Source organism: Halichoeres trimaculatus, unplaced genomic scaffold, assembly GCF_033239565.1.
Source record: "Halichoeres trimaculatus isolate MK-OKI-2021-1 unplaced genomic scaffold, fHalTri1.1 fHalTri1_scaffold_20, whole genome shotgun sequence".
NCBI classification, from domain to species: Eukaryota; Metazoa; Chordata; class Actinopteri; order Labriformes; family Labridae; genus Halichoeres; species Halichoeres trimaculatus.
Window position 1 is genome coordinate 19,810,968 of NW_027437198.1, and position 19,803 is coordinate 19,830,770.

General features: G+C 40.1%; 1 protein-coding gene across 7 annotated transcripts in view; it reads left to right on the forward strand.

Moving 5' to 3' along the window:
* The window catches only part of bahcc1a (BAH domain and coiled-coil containing 1a), a 76,072-nt gene extending 65,385 nt beyond the window's left edge, over positions 1–10,687 (forward strand). For all 7 annotated transcript variants that reach the window (XM_074696089.1, XM_074696093.1, XM_074696092.1 and 4 more), the window contains exons 22-29: positions 1,183–1,297; positions 1,801–1,876; positions 4,914–5,022; positions 5,156–5,272; positions 5,378–5,551; positions 6,852–8,092; positions 8,184–8,420; positions 8,503–10,687. In XM_074696089.1, the coding sequence (XP_074552190.1) occupies positions 1,183–1,297; positions 1,801–1,876; positions 4,914–5,022; positions 5,156–5,272; positions 5,378–5,551; positions 6,852–8,092; positions 8,184–8,420; positions 8,503–8,712 (2,279 nt within the window). In that variant the 3' untranslated portion in view covers positions 8,713–10,687. The remainder of the gene's footprint in view (positions 1–1,182; positions 1,298–1,800; positions 1,877–4,913; positions 5,023–5,155; positions 5,273–5,377; positions 5,552–6,851; positions 8,093–8,183; positions 8,421–8,502) is intronic.
* The last annotated feature ends 9,116 nt before the right edge of the window (positions 10,688–19,803 follow it).

The following is a 19,803-nucleotide window of genomic DNA, read 5'->3' on the forward strand; positions in this document are numbered from 1 at the left end:
AGTGGTCAGCCTCTAACAATGTCATGAGTAAATAAAATGAAACACACAAACATCATATTAATTTTACGAAGCAATTTGACACATTTGTCTTTGGTTCATTGACTGGATAACAACTTTTTATCTATATAATATGATTAAGATAGTTTAAAAAGCTCATATACATTGAGGCCATTTTGAATCAGGTGAAGATATAAGACGTTATAGAACAGACAAGAATAGAATAGAATAGAAGGTTCTTTATTGATCCCCTTGGGGAAATTTTTTTGTCACAGCAGCTCACAAAAAAGTGCAGTAATGCAATAACAATAAACAAAATAGAATAATGATAATAGAATATAAAATTAGAAATTTGAAGAAATATAAGAAATATAGAAAAGTAGGAAAACACTGCTTTTTATATATTTATATAGGAGCGAGATATGTATACAAAGATTGGTTCTTGAAAATGAAAAGTGAAAACTTGGCAATGAAAATTTTCAGTGAGTACTGGAATACTGGAATAAATCATCTCAATGAACATATCACCTACATTATTACAAGCACTGTGCTAATGCAAGTTAATCAACAGTGGGGAAAAATGTATTAATATGTGTTTTCAAAACAACGGTAATCATACATACAAGATAAAATGTTTATTTTCCTATGTATGGGCCACCCTGTATCTAAGTCCTGTCATGACAAAGCTTCACAGTCCGTATGCCTCTGAACTTTTACTCAAAGCTCTGAAATGACATCTTGGTGTCTAGAAGAGACGCTTACACTGCAAAAACAGAAATCTAAGCAGGCTCGTATGTCTTATTTTTGGTGAAGCTTGTCTTATTAGACTTTTTATGAGCCATATTCACCTGACAGTTTCAGAAAAAATGTCTTATTTTAAGACGTTAAAAGGAAAAAATGATGCCTGAATTGCTTGTGAAGAATGAAAAAAAATATGCCAATGGGGTAAGAATAATTCAAGAAGATAAGAATTAATACAAGAAATTTAACCAGTACAATAAAAAAAAAAGTAAGACCTTTTTCTGGACTTGTCAGTCTCATATCAAGCCTGATAAGATATTATTGTGAAGAAATAAGACATAAAAAAGCTTAGTCTTGAATTTTGCAGTGCATGTTGAAATTGGCTATAATTAAACTGATGTTAAAAATATCCATAATGATTTTTGTTGTCTTTTTATCTCAAAGCCCCAAACTGCGTCCTGACCAAAGAGCAATTAACTGACGGCCTGAAGGTGCTGATCTCCAAGGAGGATGAGCTTCTGTATGCTGCCAGGGTCCACACTCTTGAGATCCCAGACATGTAAGCAGCAGTTGTTATGATCAGCTTAGGTTTCTGTGATTAAACCTGTTTGTTGTTTACTCAGCACATGCACGGGGCTCACGCAGAGCACAGTGGCTTTGTTATGTAAAAGCTAAAACACTGCAGAGAGTAGTGTAAAATCAAATCATTAGAACGGATGTGTTAGACACCAACACATCCATCCAGATATCATCCCACCAGAAAAGAAGCCCACAAGATGGTTACATCTTTAGAGCCATGCACATTTGACAACCTTAAGTTACCACCAGTGTCTAAATTTAGGCCTTTTTCATCTTGTTATGTCTTCAGGTCTCTGTTTCTTACATTAGCAACCCCCATATCAAGCTGTGAGTATCAATACAGCGTCTTTGGCTCAGGCATGATAAAGGCTCTATAATAGCAGCAGAGTGGGAGTAACACATGACATGGGAGTCAAGAAAACACAATACAAGCTACCGAAAATAGCCTCATCTCTCTCTACCTCGACTGTGCTTTCTTTCCAGCTTCAGCATTGTTATTGATGGCGAAAGAGGAAACCGCCCAAGAATCTATTCTCTGGAGCAGCTGCTGCAAGAAGCTGTAAGTTTACCCTGATGTGCTTCAAATTCTTTACAAAGAAAGCCGTCACTCGATTGTTGTTCTCGGTTGCTCAGCACTTCTTGTTTCCCGTGAACGTCCTTGTCACCAGCTTTGCATTTCCACTCCGCCTTCTCACCGTCCTGTGGCTCTGCCAGTCTCTTTACTATCTCATTCAACTCCCATGGATTGTCACTCAGGGTCACTGAGGCCATCTAAACCTCTTATGTAAATATGAACATATGGGAGGCAGGACCTTTGGGTTTATGTGTATGAATGTCTCAGAATGTCTGTTTAAGCCAGCTCTGTGTGTGGGTGGGATAATCTGACTGACACCTGCATCCATTCACGCTTTTTTTAGTTTAAATAGGGGATGAAGTAGACTTTACATCCCAACTGCTGCCAAGGTAACTGAGTTGTTTGCAGGGACAGATGGATGAGAAAAGAAAACGAAAAAAAAAACAAGCTCATCAATCCATTAGTGATCCTGAAATGTTGGGAAATTTGGCTTCCAAGTCATATATTTGAATTTTTTAATAGTGTGTTTTTATCTAACTGATTTTTTAACTAAACTTGGATTATGTTTTTTTAATTTAAAAAGATAACACAGTTATTTTTATTTATAACTATTTAATGTGGCTTACTTTGCTGCTAAGTTAGTCGTCTCTCAAATAAAAGGTTTGGTGTTAAATCCTGAATCCGCTTCTCTCGGTTGATACCAAAGAGAACTTGACATAGCAGCCTCCGTCACCAGTTGGTCAATGTGACATGTTATGTAAAAGGCTGTTTAAGTGATTAAAAGACAAGAAAATGAATTTTACCAAGACAGTCTAATTACTTTTGTTAAAGGTAGAGTCTGAAGGAATTTCCTAAAAAATAAAATGTCAACTTTTACAGGAATGATCCTGCTCACTTGTCTCCTATGGGAGTCAATACATGTGTGTCAGTGTCAGTGTCTGTGTCAGCCTTTAACCCTCTCCTCAGCCTGTATGTTGATGCAAGTCTGGTATAAGGCTCTCGAGTGTCTCCCACGTTGAAACGCGATGCTGCAGGTTGTTGCTAGGCCAGTGAGTGTGCGCACATCGTCACGGTTGGAGGATGTGGGCTGCCGCTGGCACTGATCCAAAGAGGAGACGCCCAGTTTGAATTTGTGTTTTTATTAGCAAGTGATGGAAATTCCTGCAGACACTACCTTTACACTGCAAAAAACTGAACTCTTATCAAGTGTTTTTGTCTTTTTTAAGTAAAAATTGTCTTATTATACTCAATATGAGCCACTTTCAACTTATCAATCCAGAAAAATGTCTTGTTTCAAGTTATCAGAGTACAAAAATTAGGTTTGAATCGCTTGTGAACAAGTAAAAAAATCTGCCAAGGAACAAGAAAAAATTGCTTGAAAATTTCCTTGAGACTAGAACAATGTTTTAATACAAGTAAATTTTCTCTTGTTCCATTGGCAGATTTTATTTACTGGTTACGAGCAATTCAGACCTCACTTTTGTCCTTAAATAACTCTAAAAAGACATTTTTCTGGATTGGTCAAGTGAATTTGGCTCATATTGAGTCTAAAAAGGAATTTTCTCCTGAAAATAAGACAAAAACAATTGATAAGATTTTAGTTTTTGCAGTGTAAAGAGTGGGTATGGTACTTTCCTATATTTCAAACATGGATATAAAGTAACAATGTTTGATGTCCACAATAACATGAGCATATCTTCAAAGTGCTATATTCCCAAGATAAAGAAATCCCCAAATTTGTCTATAAATGGCTTAAAACAGTCTGACGTAAAAAAAAAAAAAAAAAAAAAAAGATCTTCCTAGCATCATGAAACTTGTTAAAATGATGAGGCATAAGGATCTCCTGACTGATTTTTGACTTTTTAGGCCTCCGTAAGGTTGGCCAATCAGAAGTGAGGGGGTTTGTGGAGACAGGAGCCTTAAAGAGATAGCATCTACAACAAAGCGTTTTAGACAGAGACTGAAATAAGGCTTTTCTAGAACCCCAATGTGAGAATAGTTGGGATTTTTTGAGCTTTAAATCAGGTAAATCTACCAGAGGTACGGGATAGCCCTAAGAAAAAGCATGATTCCCCTCATGTAACACTCAAAATAACACGAATAATTGTAAAAGTTAAACATTTCTTGTGCTATTTCTTCCATGTGTAAAGTTTACTTTGAGAAATGTACAACGGGAGCAGATTTTGTTTTACATGTTTTTTGAAGAACCTTGAATTCTTTTCTTTCTTTCTCTACTTTTGAATTTTCTGCAGTTATTTATGTTTAAACACACTTGAAGTTTTACACATTTATTTTTACATTTGTTCTGCCGCAGATCTGATCTTTTATATCAGATAGTTTATCCCTTCTTTTCTCACCAATGTAATCTTTTTCCTGCTGATCATTTCTTTAACAGTAAAATCGTAGCAGAAATAAATGAGCAGACTTTATGTCGTGAGCCCTGATCACCACTCTGACCCTTTCCAATTTCACTCCAAACGTTTCCGACAGCTGAAGTCTGATCCAAACCCTGTATCAGCTAGCAGCTGCTTCCATGTTACTCTATGTTTGGATCCATTTGTTTGACTTTGATACCAATACCCCGATTCGCACTGTGCCTCCTCTCCCTTCCCAATGCACACAAACACCCACATCCACACCTCATCAGTCAAAGGGTCCCTCGCCATGGCAACAGTAAATGAAAGCAACCTGAAAGAGCCCCCAGTGAGTGGCGGATGCTGGGGCTGCCTGCATTGTTGGAGGGAGGATCTGGCAACCTGCAATCACAAGCCCTCTATTCAGGCCCTCTTTAGTATTACTCAGCAAGTCAGGATTTACTGCATCATGGCTTCCGTTCTTTTCAACCCTGACTGGCACATTGGCATGAGATAAGTGCCGCTTGGAAACGTGGCACAGTGGCTGCCCATGCACAATGCTCCATGGCCCTCACACTGTTTATATGTATGTGTGTGTGTGCATCCATGCAGGTCTGTGTGTGTGCAGCTTGTAATGAATCTTTATTATGTTTTGGTCTGGCCTTCAGGTCCTGGATGTACGTCCTGAATCAGAGGCTATGCTCAGTGAAGGAACCAGGGTGTGTGCTTACTGGAGTGAGCGTTCACGCTGCTTATACCCGGGCTACGTCCGCAGAGGTGAGTCATCAGCTTCCCCTATCTCTGCCTTTCTGTCTACTCTGTGTCTGTAACTATATGTTTAATAATACACAGAAATACAGTGCTGTGAGCCTTTGCCATTCCTGAGGATGTACAAATTTGTCTCTTGCAGGTGGTTCATCCGATGAAGGGAAGCAAGGAGGAGTGATGGTGGAGTTTGATGATGGAGACCGAGGGAAGATTTCTCTCCCAAACATCCGCCTCCTGCCTCCAGGATACCAGATTTACTGTGGGTGTCTGCTTTCTGTGCTACTGGAAATGTTCCCACTTTCATGTTGCATTTTATTGACTACCAGTAACTAAATGCTCAAAATCTTCCTAATCTTTCCTTTAGGTGCAGAGACGTCTCCTGCCCTGTTGGCACCAAGCGGGACAACAACCAAGAGGAATTATAGCCTGGAGCAGGTTCCCATCAGTGATAGGCGACTGGACAGACTGAGTGCTAACAATAACAGTGTTATCAACAACATCCACAACCAAACTCTGACTGTCCATAAGAGAAGACCAGGTAAAAATGAAGTTTGACTGTGTCCCCAACTTGTACTCAGTGGTTCTTTTACCTTTCTTAACATAAATATAAAAACGAAACAAGTAGATACATAAAGTAGGGTCATTCTGTAGGCAAGCCTTCCAACATATTGAAAAAAAACAGTATGATTTATAAAACTGATAATTTATGATATGATTTATGATGAATTCACAGTAACAGTGCAGGATGTTCATACTTAACATGGGCATGTTTTATGACCACTACTTAACTATATGTTACAAAAATCCCTGAATTTGTCTGTAAACTAATTGAAAAGGTCTGTTCTAAAGACGGTACAAGCTCCTCATAAAATCATGATACCTGGAGCACAGATGGCTTAGTGGTTTGTATCACACTCAATGAAGTTGACGAGGGCGACCCGAGTTCAAATCTAGCCCGTGGCCTCTTTCCCACATCATTCCCCACTCTCATTCTGTTTCCAACACTATCCACTGTTGTCTATACTATCCAATTAAGGGCAAAAGACCCCCCCCCCCCCAAAAAAAAGATAATAATAATAATAATAATAAATAAATATTTAAAAATTAAAAATTATATATATATATATATATATATATATATATATATATATATATATATATATATATATATATATATATATATATATATATATATATATATAGAAAACTACATAAAAAATCATGAGAGTTAATGAAATAATTAGGCTATTGCATAAAGATGTCATGACACATTTGAAGATTTGAGGGGAGGGCCTAAAACACCAAGGTCTTCCCATTGTTCTACTCTTCAACTTCTTACATGCTTTCAGTCTAGCCTATCAAAAGTAAAGGGGTTTATGGAGCTGGGAGCCTTAAAATGACAGGACCTAAAACAAAGCACTTTAGGCAGAGGCTAAAATAAAGATTAACCAAAACTACAGTATGAAGGAAAAATGTTTTTTTTTTTCATCTTCAAGTCTTTTAAAGCTACAAAAGAGGTACTAGAAAGACGGTATTATGCAAAAAGCACAGTCCCACTCAACCCACTTAGTGAAATATAACAACAGGAAATGTAAAGATTTTGGAGTAGCACCTTTTTAAAATGGTTGGAAATTGTCATCTTAAAACAATAGAACTCAACATTATATTTTTTGTTTCCTTTGAAACTGCAAACCATAGTTCGTGTTTGGCAGAAGGAGCTTTTTCTACCTCACACGCCTCCCTTTGCAGTATAATACCATCAAACAGTGGAAGTGGAAAATTGGTCAGACACAGTTTTCATCTTAATGCTAAATCACATTTATTGTCTTCAATTTTAGGGAGACCAAAGGGTTCTGGGAAAAAACAAAAGCAGCAGCAGCAGCAGGCTGAAAATGCCAGTAAAAATCCCTCACCCTTCCTGACTTGGCCGTCATTGGCGAGCACCAGAAAAAGGACGTCTGACAACTTGTTCCAGCTCAACGGGACACCCAAGAAGGCCTTGAGAGGGAAGGGGGATGATCTGTTTTCCTTGCCTCAGACCCAGACTCTGGCTTCCACACCAGCCAAAGGCATTTTCAGCAGCAGCTCTTTTGAGGTGGACTCCTTTAGCAGCATTGCAAATGGCTATTCTTCTTTCTGCACTCAGTCAACTAGGCCAAGTCAGGTTTTATCTCTGGGCCCCCGCAGTGGCCTGTATGATCAGAGGTGCAGACAGGATGAGTGTGTTATGCCAAAGAGCAGGAAGTCTGGACAAGAGTTCCTGGTCAAGTTAGATCATGAAGGAGTGACCTCCCCAAAGACAAAGAACAGCAAAGCTCTGCTGCTGCGAGGTGGATCTTCCAGTGTGAGCTGTATGCCAAGAACGGAGGCTTACTCTCACCCAGTCCTGCTGGTTAAGGACAACAAAAAGGGCGGTGCCTCCCGGGTAGAGCTGCTTGTGAAAGGAAACACACCGCAAAGAAAACCCTCGGATTCTCTGCGTCTGGGTGAATATGGAGACCTGGGCTTCAGCTACCACAGAGAATGTCACAGCTCATACTCTGATGTGGATGAAGAGGAGGATGAGAGGAGGAGGGCTGCACTGGCTGCAGCGTCAGGAGGACTAAGGACGGCTGGCCGCTTCCTTTCTCGTCTCTCTGTCTCCTCTTCCTCTTCTGGTTCTTCAAGCTCCTCCTCCTCGGGCTCACTCTCCAGTTCTAGCCTGTGTTCCTCTGACAATGACTCCTCCTATAGCTCAGAGGATGAAGACAGCTCTACTCTGATGCTACAGAGTTGTCTATCAACCCATCGGGGGCTCCTGCAACCCTCTGAACCTTCCACTTCATCAAGGCCACACCAGCACTCTTTTGTGGCCAAAGCTGTGGCGGTTTCCAATGCCAAAGGAGGACTCCCAGAACAAGTGTCCAACACTAAGTCCCTGAAGAGGAAAGAATGCATCAGCTCCACCTCTAAACCATCTAAAGATTTTGTAAAGAAGCCAAGGATGCTTCCAGATGACAACTCATTCATTCCAAGGCCTAAGATGTCTTCATTCCTGTCTGGACGACAAATGTGGAGGTGGTCAGGGAACCCAACACAGGTAAGAAAAGTCACACTTTAGGGGAGATGTGGTGAAAAAACATTCCTTAAAACCAAAGGAGAAATTAATCAAAGTGTCTGGTTCTCCACAGCGGCGAGGTCTTAAAGGCAAGGCCAGGAAGCTTTTCTACAAGGCCATCGTGCGAGGAAGAGACACTATGAGAGTGGGAGATTGCGCTGTGTTCCTCTCAGCTGGGCGCCCTAACCTCCCGTACATCGGCCGAATTGAAAACTTCTGGGAATCCTGGACCTCAAACATGGTTGTTAAAGTCAAGTGGTTTTACCATCCTGAAGAAACCAAGCTTGGAAAGAGGCATCAAGATGGCAAGGTAAGATGTGATGGAGGTTCATAAGTTATTTGTCAAACGGCTCCTCTTTGTTGATTGAAACTAACTGTTTTTATCTCTCCAGCACGCCTTGTACCAGTCGTGTCATGAGGATGAGAATGACGTCCAGACAATCTCCCACAAGTGCCAGGTGGTGAGCAGGGAGGAGTACGAGTGTCTGACTCACAATCAGAAGCCGAACAGTACTTCCCCAGACCTCTACTACCTGGCAGGGACGTATGACCCCACCACTGGTCAGTTAGTCACTGCTGAAGGGGTTTCCATCTTGTGCTGAACCTCAGTGAGGACACTACTGAAGGACTCCTTGGCGGGAGTTAAAGTCCAAGAAGTTATCTTTAAGACTTTTAGACACTGGAGGATGAAAATGTGTCCTTGGGTATGCCTCAAGGAAACCATGGACTAAATGTTAGCACCAAAGCAGGAGAAACTGAGCTCGCACCCTGGAGTCTACAAGCATCCAATCTTCACTGAAACAAGGGGATTCCCTAAACAGGTTGATCCCTTCAGGAAGAATAAGAGAAAGTCTGGGTTTTCCTGGGCAAATTCAATAAGTGGCATTTCAATCGTCTTACTAATCTCTTTTTAATGGATCCATTTGTGGACAACTTAAAGGAGACTCACGTTTCCGGCTCTCATTATACATCACCAAAGGAGAGCTGAGAGGGAGTTTGACTGTAAAAATACCATGTGGAATAGTCTTTGTGGACCAATTTTTTAAAAAGGTAGCCTTACCTAAGGGAATGGAAACAAAAGTGAGGCTTGGGGCTCTCCCTGGACCTCTTCATTCCAGGGAAGTTAAAAAACATGTAAAGGGTGTAAAGTTGATGTCTGTAAATATTTGGAATTTTTCCCAATCAAGCCATACACTTCAGTACCTCTCGCCTGTCTAAACAGTTCAGGTGTGCATTGTACAGTTCAATTATTGTATTGTTGTCTGTTGTCCATATGTACATAAAAACTATTTTATATAGGAGTTTATTGTATATATGAGATGTATCTTTCCATGTTTGCGATTGATTTATTTTTATATGGGTGTAGAATACATGATGTTGTTTTTCCTTTGCTTTGGGAAGTCAAGATTGGAGACGTTAGTGTTGCACTGCATACGCCCTGCTGAGACCGACAGAGACAGACAGAGCACAAACAAAGACAGAAGGATTTAGTCTATGACAGGACAAGGCCAGCTTTCTCAGAGAAAGGGGTCATCCTGTTTAAAAAAAGAGGTCAAGTGGCTTTTTGTAAGAGTGTTCAGTTTTCTTTTTGCATATATGTTCTTCTACTTTAACCACACCTTTTTTATTTATGTACCTCTCAGTTGGTCATTATCACAAGGCAGATCCCATCGGACTGCAATCACGGGTTAAAATGATTTAAGATTGATGATACGAGACTTTTATGACACAAAATTTGTGTGTGTGATGAGTGTCCTGGCATCACTATAATCATGTCCACACAAATCAATTACGAACAAGACTGGGTCTTTTCATGAAAACGCGTTAAATGTGCGCTCATGAATGCATCGTTCAGCACATTATGACCGACAAAATACCAAAGTGTCTTTAAGATCTTTATTTCTTTATTTAAATTTAACATATGTCGAGCACCTGTACTGAACTCAAATCAGAAATCACTGGGAACTTATAGAGAACTTGTCCTCCACTATGTGCATAAATATACAGTATATATTGGCTTTGCATTGTGACAATGGTTTCTTGCACACGTACCTGCAGTTGTGTTTAGTGCAAACATATGCAGCAAAAGGCCACCTGAAAGCGTGACTATGAAGGTCAAGGTACTGACAAAGTAAGACGTGGAGTGCTGAGAATTTATTGGAATTAGTCTATTTTAATTTCATCAGCCATCTGTGTCTATTTTGTACAGTACACGCACATTCTAAATGCTAACTGTGAAGGACAATCAGATTCACAAAGCAATGGACATAGAATAGGTTCACTCAATCTGAAAATGACTTATTTAATTTGTGCCAAGTACATTTTTTGTCTTTCTTTTGTCTTGTTTGATATGCAATCCTGAGTATTTTTCATTTTTTTTGTTTTGTTCACAAAGTTTTATTATGTTCGCCAACATTTTATTTATTGTCAATGTTGCTGTTTTTTTCATGCCAAGAGCGCTTTATGAGAATGTGACATTGTTTTTCTTGGTGTGATGTCGCATTTGCATTTCTTAAATAAAACTGGTCTTGTAGAGGCCGTCTAGTGAAAAGAAATAAAGCAACACTGGATTCTTCTCATCCACAAACCCCCGTGTGTTAATGTTGTTATTCCAGCTGTGCCGCCTTCGTCTCACTTTGACAATTTCCATCAACATGTTCATACAAAACAGGTAAAAATTTCTTTCTACTTGGAAAAAGAAAAAAACAACAATGGAAAGCTTAATTATAAGAACACCAAAGACATCACTGTCATGTATGATATATATTCACTTGCCATAAAGCCTTAAAGCAGCTTGTTTCTTAATATGACAAAAAATGATTTAAAAAAATGTATATCACCCCTAAAGGTAAAGGTTTAAAAAAAGAAATATATAGCAGGGGTGCCTAAATTCTTTTCAGTTAAGGGCCAAAAAACAATTAGGGTGGAGGATTGTGGCCCAGAACTAAACATTCATGCTGAAGTGCATGATATCAAATATGACTTTAGCATAATCATGCAAAATAATAATAATGAAAATGAAAACACTTGTCTTTACTGTATTAGCATGAAATTACTGAACATCCATATGGCACAAATACTTGGCCTATTTTTTCAAAGACATTTAGTGCAATATAACATAAACATGAAACACAGCATGCTCCTATGAAACCAAAATAGTGCATTTCTGTCCTTTTAAAATAAGTAATTGTAATAAAACTGGACACCTCCTTTTAACTTTTTGCCTATAAATGACTACTATATTTACATTAACTCACAAAGATTATGCTCTTTCAAAACAGCGACTTTCTGCTGTCATATCAGCTATACTGCCGTGGAATTAATTTCTGTAAAAAAGTACTCCTGTTCCCAACTATTTTAAAACTTTCTCTTGTCAGAGTGCCTGTGACTCTGCATCTTCTTACTCTCTGGTCGCAGACTTCCAGATTTCAGCTGATAGGACTGGCGCCACCCTACTCCCAATGTAACACAGTGTTAATTTGTGGCCAGGAGAGGAAGTGCAAGGATAAATAGATAATGAATAAGAAAGTCCAGCTACTGACAGTGGGAAAATAATAATCAGAATAAAAAATTAAAAAAAATTCCAACATGGGCAGCAGTCTGAAAAAAATCGCTGGCGGGCTAACTTTGGCTCGCAGGCCCCAAATTGAACAGCCCTGGTATATAGAGTATATACAGTATGTAGCAGGGGTGGCCAACCAGTCAGAGACGAAGAGCCACAAAAATGACCGTGGTACTACAAAGAGCCACGTCACACACAGGGTCTTACAAACGCACTTCCTCTCACACATAAACAAAACAGCATAAAATGAAAATCAATACATTTCCAATTTTCAAAGCAAGATTTACTGTTTGTGTGTTTAAATTAGTGCTAGGGAAGAGAAACTGAAACTCAAGTATCAATGTGTACACCCAAAGATTGATCAATTCTGATCTCGTTGGCATCAGTACATCAATATTTTAGATTGATCAGCACACCACTACTCATAACTATATACATATATTTTTTATGAATGGATCGAAGAGCTGCACACCAAAAGGAAAAGAGCCACATGTGGCTCACGAGCCACAGATTGGCCACCCTGCTAGATTCTAGTTTGAAACTAGGGGTAACATTCGGTTAGAAAAATGAAGCCTATTTGGGAGGGCTAAAAGTTGCCATTCATAGAGAATCCACTTGAGGCTGGCTGCAGTAAGACTGGAAACCATGTACAGAGACCATGTCTATATTTTTTACAGTCTATGGTTGACTCATTTATTCCACTGTTGACATTTCATTTGTGATAGTGGCCTTTGAAGACATGACACTCCTGTAAAAAGGATTATCCATCTTTTAAAGTTTTACAAGTTATTTTGCCTGCAACAACCATGCTATCATTTCAAGCAGCCACACTGTTAACACATGTAAAGTAGCGTTAGCTTACAGCTATGAAATTTGTTAATTATAAATTATTTAAACAAACACTTGTGAATATAATATTGAATTTCTACTAAGTTGGTCATTTTACATGCTGTTCAACACACACTGCTCCTTTAATAAAAGGGTGCAGCCAGAAAGATGATTCAATGAGTCAATTAAGATTTATTCCTTTATTGTCATTTTATTATCACTAATCATTTTAGCCTTTTAAGTAACTGGTCTCGCTTTTTCTTCCTGTACTCCTCAAATGATTTCTCTCCTCCTCCACCTGTTCCACATTTCTATCACCACACACTGCGATAGCAACTCTTGCCTTGTTGTGCATTAGATATACCACATATTTAATTTTTATGTGTGCAGGCCTCTGTTCTTTACACACCTCAGGGGGTTTTAATGTACTCCCTTTGGAAATTTTGATTCATTTGAAAAGCACCAAACCCTTTCTCTGCCAATTCTTTTATTTGTTGCGGTAAATCCTTTGATGTTAGTGTCTCTGGCTGAACTGAGTTTATGTGAGCTTCGAGTTCCTTAGTAAATAGAGACAAATCTGTCACAGCATCAAATAAAGCCTACTGGGTTTAGCTGCCAAGCTCTGTAAATATGATGTTGACTGATTTGAGGATGGATCTGAGTTATTTCGTGATTTACGATAAAGTAAATTTGCTTGTTTTTGTTTCCAAAACTTATTGATGGTTGGTGAATCTGGTGAGCGCTCAAACAAAGAAAAACAGGGAGAAAAAAAGGCCCACAAGCTATAATTTTGACACAATCTCAAAAGATCTGACAGCATACTAAGAGTTAATGTTTGTGAAAAGTCTGTCCAGTGCTGCATTGCTCACATTATGATTATCAATGACATGGGTAGTAAAATCAACACAAGCAAAACAATTTAATGTTATTGTTTAGGATTTAAAAAAATGGTGATAGGATGACAAACCTTCACATCTTTCAAATGGAGAATAAATGTAAAGTAGGGCGCCCTCTAGTGGTAGAAAACATGACACAGCAAACAAAATGTTCCAGGAACATCTTTTTTTCCAGATAGATATGAAAAAATAGATCAAAATTACACACCTGGAGTTTAGTTTAGTTTTTTGATTCTTAGTCATAAGTCATAATAGTCATGATAAATGTATGGTAATGTATGGTATTCTCTAAACCACCACACAAGCTGGAACCTGCAGCATCTGTACATTTGCATACATGCTCACAAGCTCTGACAAAGCCAATCTCTGTAACCTCCATCACTGGTTCAACCACTGGCTAGCCCTGAAGGAGACACAATATGGGTCAATGACCTTTCTCTGCAGGCCCATGGGGTCTTTTTGTCCTGCATGGAGACCGAGCGCCGTCACCCCTCCCCCCTAATGCCCAGACAGGGGCTAATGGGCACATCAGTCATCTCCAACAGCGGGCCAGTGAACACAAACAGCTCTGTTTACTACCACAACCTTTGGTGTTGACTATGGCTACTGCCCCGTGTCAGAGCTGTGGCCCTTCCTGCATCAGCAGCATGGGGGTAGGAGGGACTCTTTCCACGGAGCTGTAGACGGGGGTGAAAAGTGGGCGTCAAGGGGAGTTCTGCATCAGTCGCCTTTTTTCAAGAAACAGAGCAAATATGAGTCATCACTGGTTTGATACAGAAAAATGGCATTAAAGGTCATATTTCAGCTTTGTTTTTGCAAATTATTCACTGCCCAAACATTAATTTTCCCCAGAAAAGATAAAATCACTAAATTAAGTCGAAAAACATAAAAAAATCAGAATCTGGATTCTGTTACCTCTCACTCGACAGGCTGGTCTGTGGGCCTGACGTTTCAGAGCCTGTCTGGTTCAGCTCGCTCAGCATCCAGACTGTGTTGCTCAGTGTCAACAGAGGGAATGCTTTCCTGCACAAATATCTACACCTCATAAATGTCTCGCCCTCTGCTTGACCCTGTCTGGCCTCTGACTGTGAGGGGGTTGAACCAGGGACAGACAGCCCAGTGTGTGTGCGTAGCAGAGGGGTAGGGGTGAGGTTTGGGGTCTTAACATGGTGCTGGGAGAAGAGAGCAGGACAAACAGATCACTCAGAAGCTGACTGCTTCTTCTGGGGCACACAGTCTCTGATCATTTTTCTTTTCTTTTTTTTGTCATATCAATTATGGAGCAGATGCAGTAACTGTAGCATAACCCCAACGCACACTGTATGCAGATTTAACACACAAGCTCCCAAGTTATTCCTCCATGGAGTGAAGCAATAGTGCGGCAACAGTGTGAAAAACAGAGCATCTTTGATGTCTACATTTGGATACGAATATTGTAGAACAAGACTTGCTGAAGAGTTGAATATGCTTGTGCATAAAAAGTGGGAATTTGGAGAAAAAAAATAAAGTCATCTCAAGTGTGAGGCGTTTTTGACAAATCTAGCAATAAACAAGACTCCAAACATTTTTGCTGAGAAGCAGAGTCAGGAGTGGATCTTGCAGCATGTTCATGAAACTTTCCCACAGTAAAAAAGGCATCTCATCAGCATGCATAATGCGAGGCTTTAAAAGCTGAATTACACCCTGAACCACCTGTTGTTAGAAAATACCTACACTTCCTAACAGAGATATGCCAGACTAATGCGTGCTCCTGTGCTGCATGGACATATGCCACTCACTACCCGGGCTGTGTTGCTTGCGGTGGCCCACATCCAGCCATGCCACCCCTAATCCATTTCTCTGTAGCTCATTATTAGTGGCTTGTAAAGATTCTGTATCAGCTATGCAAAGAGAGCTTTTCGCAGCATTACATGGGATTACTGTTGCTCCTCGCTACATATGTTGCTCACAAAGTCTGATGTAACATTGCAACCCTGTTTACATGGTGCAGAGCAAATGCATGACTCACTATGAGGATCTTCCATCTTTTTTTCTACATATCGTGGAGTCATCCTGCTGACACCTTGACATATCTCTATATATGTTTGTTTTCATCTAGCATAAATGATGAATGGGAAAAAATAAAAAGAGAGACACTGTCTCAGATGCATACTTTCTGCAAATCAGCTGATTGATGCAATCTGTAAATGAGAATATCAAACATTTTCTCACTTTGATATTCACACACTATACACTTGTTAAAAACAAAAAAAAGTCTGAGGGAGTTCAGCTTGTATCCCATCTGCATGGACTGAGAGACCAGTTTTCACTTGTTGCTGCCAAAATTGGCCTCAACACACACAAAAATCTGGCTTTGATCGAACTGGTGTGCATGCTTTCATGTGTCCCACTTGTCGCTTCACAATAAGACTTTGAGAAACACCTGCAGTTGTTTTTCCACTCCTGTCCATACTCCACACTCCTGACCCAACAATAGCAGGAAAAGTTACAGCCTGTCATAAAGGAGACGGCGCCTGTTCTTGCTTTCCTATTAGTCTGTGTAAAAGACAGCTGAAAACACTAAAAACTATAAGTTGTTAAATGTTATTAGGTTTTCCCTCTGAAAAAGGAAACTTGGGAGCTCTGCACACAAAATCCAATCATGTTCATGCAAAAGGTTTACAATAATTGGTTGTGTAAAACATCAACGAAACTTGTTTCTGAAGATCAGGAACACTGACTACCTTTTAGTAAAGCCAAAGCCTGGTGGCTAATTTCTAAATCCTTAAAATAAAAATTTAAATTCTGAGAAAAGGAAACTAAAAGCAAGAAAACACTTAGCAAGTGATCAAAGTTGATTACAACTAATTTAACACGTTTCACAGACTTTAAAGCGCTGAAGCCGTACTGTGTTAAAGGGGCTGAGAAGAGTTTCTAAGTGATCTTACTAAAGTCTCCCTTCAAGATATTACCTGATCATAATCCACACTTTAAAATTAGATTATAAAGGTTGTTTCAAAATGCTACTTCTTAGCTTCTCAATTGGGTGGAGCAGGACCGGATAGATTTACAGCACGTTGAAGTCTCTATGACAACATCACGCCGGTATTAATTGTGAGAAGAGAGATCTGTGTTTTTTTTGTGCTGAAAAGGATTTCTGTGATTAATTTTGTAGTGATGGCGGACACTGGAGCCTGACTGTCAGACAAGAAAAGGACAGAAGAGCAGAAGAAAGCTAAACAAGAGAGTGATACAGCCGAAGCTAAAGGCTAAATCACGGGCTAATCTGTTTGTGATAATGTTTAATTGAACTCACATGCAGCAGTTATTCTGCAGTGGTCTATCAATAAAACAAAGAATAGAATATAACTTAGTTATCATTGTAACAAGTACAACGAAACTGGAGTCACCGCAGCAGTCAAGAAAACAAAAGTAAGAAAGTGTATAGATAGTGCAGAAAGGTCCATAAGAAAACAGACGATGACAGCTTGTCCATCATTGTCCAGTTTGCCAGTCTCCACCTCCACAGGGTCCAGGACTGAGCTTCTTCAGTCATGCTCCATCTCTGTCTCCTGGATCCTGCTCACAGCAGGTGAAGGTGTTGGTGTCCGATGTCAGCTCCATTGGCTATGTCTGTGAATAGCATGATGCTACTCTGTCTTCTGGTATTCCCTCTGTCACTGGGTTAGCACAGCTAGTTTGTCCATCTTATTGGAGATAGATCTTACGTTCCCAATAATGATGGATGGAAGGACAGGTCCATGTCATCACTTCTTAGCTCTCACCTGAGAAACAGCACGTCATCTTCACTTCCTTCTCCTCACCTTGTGGGGAAACATCAGGCCTTACACCAGTTAGCATTGACATGCTACAGGCTGCTAGCAGCTGATTTCACATGTAAACAATGCAGCCATGGTTACATGTAGGATCTCCAGACAAACACAGGAGAAAAAGTCGTAACAATGTCACTGAAGCCACAAAAAGTTTGGTGTCCATGACCAACAAATGAGCCATACAAAGTAATGATCCACTCCAAATACAAAGATGACGAAAAAGAGATGAAAAAATTACAAGAAACAGACAAAGAAGAGAGAGCTCCTGCAAAAGGCAGCCATAGCCAACAGGCTAAATCAAATTAAATATATGATAAATCAAATCAAAATATTGAATGGTCGAATGTCAGGTAAACAACAAAAATAAAACAGCATCTCTGGATCATAAAACCGGCGGACTTAAGTGTAGACTTGCATAAGTCATGTTTTTCAGTGAGCCCACCTGTCAGTTAAATTATCCACACCCTTCATTATGCCTAATTAAGCATAGCCCTTCATATTAACATCACAACAGATTAGTATTATTTAGATCTGCTATAAAAAAAGGTATTTTGAACATAGGATTTTCCACACTGGATTGATTTTCTTGCCATCTGAGGTTGTAACTGGTTGGTAGCAGGTACGGTTATCTTGCACCTTTAAATATGCATACCATCTGGACAAGAATAAACAGTTTAAGGTATTGTATGGGAACCTGAGGCTGCAAAAGCATTCCTCTTCATTCTACACAATACACCCCCTCTTTCCTTCCACACCTCGCTGTGTAGTGGTGTTTGTGCATTCCTGTGTCGACAACCCCTCCGTCTAGTTCTCTAGGGTGTTTACCCCCTTTCACGGAAGCAGGGAAGCAGCTCCCGCCATCCCATCTCTGTTTACATTGCTCTTCTCCTCTATTTACTCTGTGCTCCAGCGCCCTGGCGCACCGCGCTCCAAACAGCTGTTCCATTATGGAGAGAGCAGGCGCTTCAACCGCACAGTGCTGCCACACAGCTTTCTCTCTCTGACAGCCCACCGAGGTTGCTAGCATGACGACTGCTTGGCTCTGCTGGCACGCCTGCCATTGTTGCCATAAAGCTCAGTCTCCTTCAATGCCAGAGTGGCTTCTGGGCATGGAGTCAGCCAGGGCAACTGTCGGAGATTGTCTTGAAACCGCAAGACAAATTTGCCAAGTTTAGCTTTTGATTAAGTGTCTCCGTGTGGGAAACATTTCTGTGGTGATTCGAAATAAGCGGCAATCATATCCAGATGATCTAAAATAAACTGGTACAAACATCTTTACAATGAAACAGCTTTTGAGGGATGTCATTAAAAACATGCTGTATTTTCACCATTTGAACAACTTATATCCTCCAACTACATGACATCATCCATATAGGCGCACCGTTATCTCACAGAGCATGATGATCCTTCCTCAGAAAGCGCTTTGCCTGGCGAGCTGTCAGGTAAAAGGAAGACTATTGTCTAACTGACTGCCTGAGGGTCACACCATACCATGAATCTCCAGTGAATTATTTTTACCCTTTGCTTTTTCTTTTTCCTGCTGGTGTGCACAGCTGGTGCTGAGTCAGGAGACAGGAAAACCTGGAGGAAGGCCACCGAGCATCCTCAGGCTCCCAGTGGACCACTGCAGGGCCGTGTGGCTGCAGAGACAGGAGACACTCCATTTATCACAATACAATAGCCACTGCTCAGGGCTGGTGGAATATGGGCCTGCCCAGGTCTGTGCACCCCTTCATCTGTGAGCAAGCACTCATATGTGAACTAGCATCAGTTTTTCTCTCTCAGAAGTCATGTTTGTCAAGCGTAAGGTGTATTATCTGATCGATATGACAAAGCCGCTTCTTGTTGCTATGGTAACAGTATATGGTGCTACGCTAACAAAATCAGTGTTTCATGGAGGCCTGTAAATCCCTGATCAATGAGCTGTTTACTGAAGTCTTCTCTGCTTGGACCTCTTTTGGTGTTGATTCCTCTGTTTCTGGGTCAGATAATTTCTGGATTTATACACCTCAACCACAGTTAGGACTGACTATTGGCAAGAGCCTTACGATACATTCGTTTTATGATGTATCAAGATATCACAGTATTGTGATATATATTCGACACACTAGAAAAAAAGAGATTTATATGTAAATCACATCACCAAAAGACAAATTGGGTCAAAACTAGATGATTGAAAACAACTTCTCTATTTTGTTCTTGAAAACTGAAAGTCAAATGCAAAGTTACTAACATTTGCTTAACTTGAAAACATAAAGAACATCAAGTTTGTCACTTCAACTATTGTGACATTAAAGGTAGAGTCTGCAGGATTTTCCCAAACAAAGAAATGTCAACTTTTACAGAAATAATCCTGCTCAGTCGTTTCCTACAGGCCTTCATACGTGCCAGTGTCTGCGTCTGCCTCAAACCCTCTCCTCTGCCTGGATGTTGATATGGAAGAAGCTATACCAAATAGCTACGATAGTGGACGTAGCACAGAGCAAGAAAAACACAACAAAAGTGAAACTAAACGCCAAACAGACAAAGCTTTTTACTTAATGAGGGTGGAGCTTGGCTAGACTTTAGTAAATCTGTAGAGCAGCCCAGGACGAA